Below are 3,725 nucleotides of genomic sequence, written 5' to 3'. Positions count from 1 at the left end.
TTCTTTCATTTGGGATGAATTCTTCCATCTTGACATTTTATTTAAATCTCTGCCTCCTTTGTGTTAGAAAAGCCAGTTATGGGGGCACATGGTGGCTCAGTCAACTCTTGGTTTTGGCTCAGGTCATGATCTCATGGTTTCTGAGATTTAGTCCCACATCAGGCTCCACACTGACAGAACAAACCCTGCTTGGGATTCTTCCTCTCCCTCTCTTTCTGCCTCTCCCCTGCTTGCATTTTCTCTCTTTCTAAAAAATAAATATAAATAAACTTTAAGAATGTATTTAAAAAAAAAAGAAAAGAAGGAAAAGACAGTATGTCTTTTGCTCCTGAAATAATTGCTTTATGAAGAGGAGTTCATGTAATGTCCAGGGCTTGGTGTTTCAAGAAGTGTCTCCAGTGTGTGCTGCATGCACTATTCTTTTGTACTTTTGCTGCTTTATCCTTCAAGCCAGTCATCTGCAAAGGCTCTCTTTGCTTGTTGTGGTCATTGTTTGGCCCCTAGCCTGAAAGTGGTGAGTTTTAACGAGGTGTACTCTGGTCTTGTGAAATGAGACCTGGCACTACTTCCACTAGAACCAAGATCCTGAAAAACTCTGTTCAGGAGATGTGGTATGGGCAGGTATTTGTGATTGTATTCTAGTGGAGGGGTCCACTGTTCTGGGGCTGAGGGAAGTTTGACTGAGAAGAGCACTCCTGTCAGAACACAAGTGTGTTGGTCTTGGAGTAAGCAAGTTGTGCATCCACTGCTTCCCCCAGATGGTTCTGTGTTTATGTTGAGGGGCAGGGAAAGAAAATGGTGCCAGCCAGCTCCATTGTTCCTGGAGAGGTGTCCCCCTGAATGTTGCCTTTTCAGAAACAGCCTCTGAGAAAAGCAAAAAATCTCCCTCCATTTATCTTAGGCATTCTTTGATTGCTGTTTCCATGTTATCTACCCCCAGGTGTTTTGCTTCCCTTCTTTCAGAAGCAGCACAGTGCCCTCCTAGTTCTATCCTACACAAGTTCATGGACTTTTAAAACTCCAGGCTTTAAGCCCCACTTGTTGCAAAGATTCAGGAAATCATCCCTGCTTGTTTTCCTAGCCAATGGCCTTGGTAAAATGTTGTCCTTGTGCTTTCCTCTCTTTCTCTCTCTCTCTCTCTCTCTCTCTCTCTCTCTCTCACCTTAGCAATCAGGGATCCTTCCCCTCCTCAACACCCATGATACATATCTCCCCTAAACCATGTCTCCACACTTCATACCTTCTTCAATGTGGCCTCTTCTCTCCCTTTAGTTGTGGAAGTCATCTAGTTGTGTTCCCGGGACAGGACAACTCCAGGGTCCTCTTACTTCACTGATATCTTCCCTTATTCAATATTTGTTTTATAAGAAGAAAAGATGTGAAGTTTTTGTTTAATTGGAAGTGCCTACAGAGGAGACTATTTCTCTAACTCATCCCTAAGTACTTGAAAAGTAAGCAACAGTAATCAAGAAACTAAAAAAAAAAAACTGGAAAGGGGGTAAGAAGAGAAGGAGGTGGGAAATAAAGAGAATCTATGGAAGAATGTCTGTATGTAAGATTATTGTCTGGTCATTTAAAAAATTTATTTTAGAGACACAGAGAGAGGGAGAATGAGAATGAGAGAGATCAGGAGATAGGAGGAAGAGAACAGAGAGACAAAATCTTAAGCAGGGCTCAATTCCATGACCCTGGAATCATGTCCAGATCCAAAATCAAGAATTGGACACTCAACTGACTGACCCACCGAGGCGCGCCTGTTCTCTGGTCATTTAGTTAAAAATGTCAGTAGTTCAAATTCTGTGTGAAGATAATTCCAATGTTAAAAACAATGAATGTCCCATCAGGTTGATGGTAATTTGATTATCATATGTCTTCTGAAGACCATCTTTTTCAGCAGTTCCTTTTTGACATACCATTTCAAAATCTTTTTTATGTCTGAGATGTGCCATCACTAGCATCGACTAACCTATATTCTCTCCAAAGACAGGTAAATGTTAATTTTCTTGATGCTTCCTTCATACTATCTGCCATTGTTTAATTAAAAAAAACATTATGGCAGAATCTTTTAGGAGGATCGAAACAAAATTGTAGAATAGAGTCTTACAAATAAACATCGTAAGTTTACAAAGACCTCTGGGCGAGAAGAAGAGTGAGGGGCAGATACCATTCTCTTGGATTATGAATGTAAACAAGAGAGAGCATTGTGATAGTGTTTGAATTGGTGTTGCTCCATTTGAAAGAGTGAAATGTGCTCAAGAAAACAGAAGGAAGAGACATTTTTCTGTTGAAGAATAGACATTGAGAAAAATGCGATCAGGTTTTACAATATGGCTGAATGCTGTAAAAGGAGGACAATCATATAAGAAACACCACAGTTTACCAATGTTCATCTTACTATCTTCTTTCTCCAGAATATTAATCCTTCTATAAATTGACATCTGCAGGACGATGGAGGAAAGCAGCAACAGCTCTGAAAAGGGTTTTCTTCTCCTGGGATTTGCAGATGAACCCTGGCTTGAAAGGATCCTTTTCATCATAATTTTGCTTTTGTACATCTTTAACATTCTGGGGAACACTACCATTATTTTAGTATCTTGTTTAGTCCCCAAACTCCACACGCCAATGTACTTTTTCCTCAGCAATCTGTCTTGTGTGGACATCTGCTTTACCACCAGTGTTGCCCCACAGTTGCTAGTTACCATGAATAAGAAAGAGAAAAGCGTGAGCTATGGTGGATGCGTGGCCCAGCTGTATGTGGCCATGGGGTTGGGTTCCTCTGAATGTATTCTCCTGGCAGTCATGGCTTATGATCGTTATGCTGCTGTCTGCCAGCCTCTGCAATATACAACCATTATGCATCCTCAGCTCTGTGCATCCCTTGCCAGCATAGCATGGCTCAGTGGACTGATCACCTCCTTAATCCAGTGTTCCCTTACCGTGCAGCTACCCCTTTGTGGACATCGCAAACTGGACCACATTTTCTGTGAGGTTCCTGTGCTCATCAAACTGGCCTGTGTGGACACAACTTTCAATGAAGTAGAACTCTTTGTGGCTAGTGTGATTTTTCTAGTTGTCCCAGTGTCACTCATCTTAGTCTCCTATGGCTTTATAACAAAAGCTGTGCTGAGGATAAAATCAGCAGCAGGGCGCTGGAAGGTTTTTGGGACTTGTTCATCCCACCTGATTGTGGTCATCATTTTCTATGGCACCATCATCTTTATGTACCTTCAGCCAGCCAAAAGTAGGTCAAAAAAACAGGGTAAGTTTGTCTCTCTTTTCTACACCATAGTCACCCCAGTCTTAAACCCCATTATCTATACTCTGAGAAACAAAGATGTGAAAGGGGCCTGGAGAACACTGGTAATGAGAAATGGTCTTACTCAGAAAATATATGACTTGTATGTATAACATAAATTTGCTACACTTAGCTCATGGATAATTTGTTCTAAGTGCTGTTTTTTTTTCTTTTCTTTTTTTTTGACAATTCCATGAGAAGTAGCAAAAGACACAAAATTCTATGAGAAGCTAATATAAGTCCAGTCACAGTAGTGTTTTATCTTCCCAAACCTTGCACAAATCCAAGATCCTATGCTCTAGCTACAGAAAGATCTTTGCTCTTCTTTAGCCATACCATCAACTTTCATGCATAAATTATTTCACTCTGGAGTACATGTTTATCTGGTAAACCTCTACTTCTTTCTAAAGACTTAACTGAAATGTTACCT

General features: G+C 40.7%; 1 protein-coding gene across 1 annotated transcript; it reads left to right on the top strand.

Moving 5' to 3' along the window:
- The first annotated feature begins 2,448 nt into the window (after positions 1-2,448).
- Positions 2,449-3,408, top strand: LOC125935063 (olfactory receptor 2G6). Its single transcript, XM_049648778.1, has one exon. It carries the CDS (start codon positions 2,449-2,451, stop codon positions 3,406-3,408), a length of 960 nt encoding a protein of 319 aa, XP_049504735.1.
- The last annotated feature ends 317 nt before the right edge of the window (positions 3,409-3,725 follow it).

Source organism: Panthera uncia (assembly GCF_023721935.1).
Source record: "Panthera uncia isolate 11264 chromosome A1 unlocalized genomic scaffold, Puncia_PCG_1.0 HiC_scaffold_17, whole genome shotgun sequence".
Lineage (NCBI taxonomy): Eukaryota > Metazoa > Chordata > Mammalia > Carnivora > Felidae > Panthera > Panthera uncia.
The sequence above is the reverse complement of the archived record's forward strand: the minus strand, read 5'-3'. Positions and strand labels throughout refer to the sequence as shown.

Coding starts and splice junctions, on each gene's coding strand:
- LOC125935063 (XM_049648778.1), top strand. CDS start 2,449: ATGGAGGAAAGCAGCAACAGCTCTGAAAAGGGTTTTCTTCTCCTGGGA.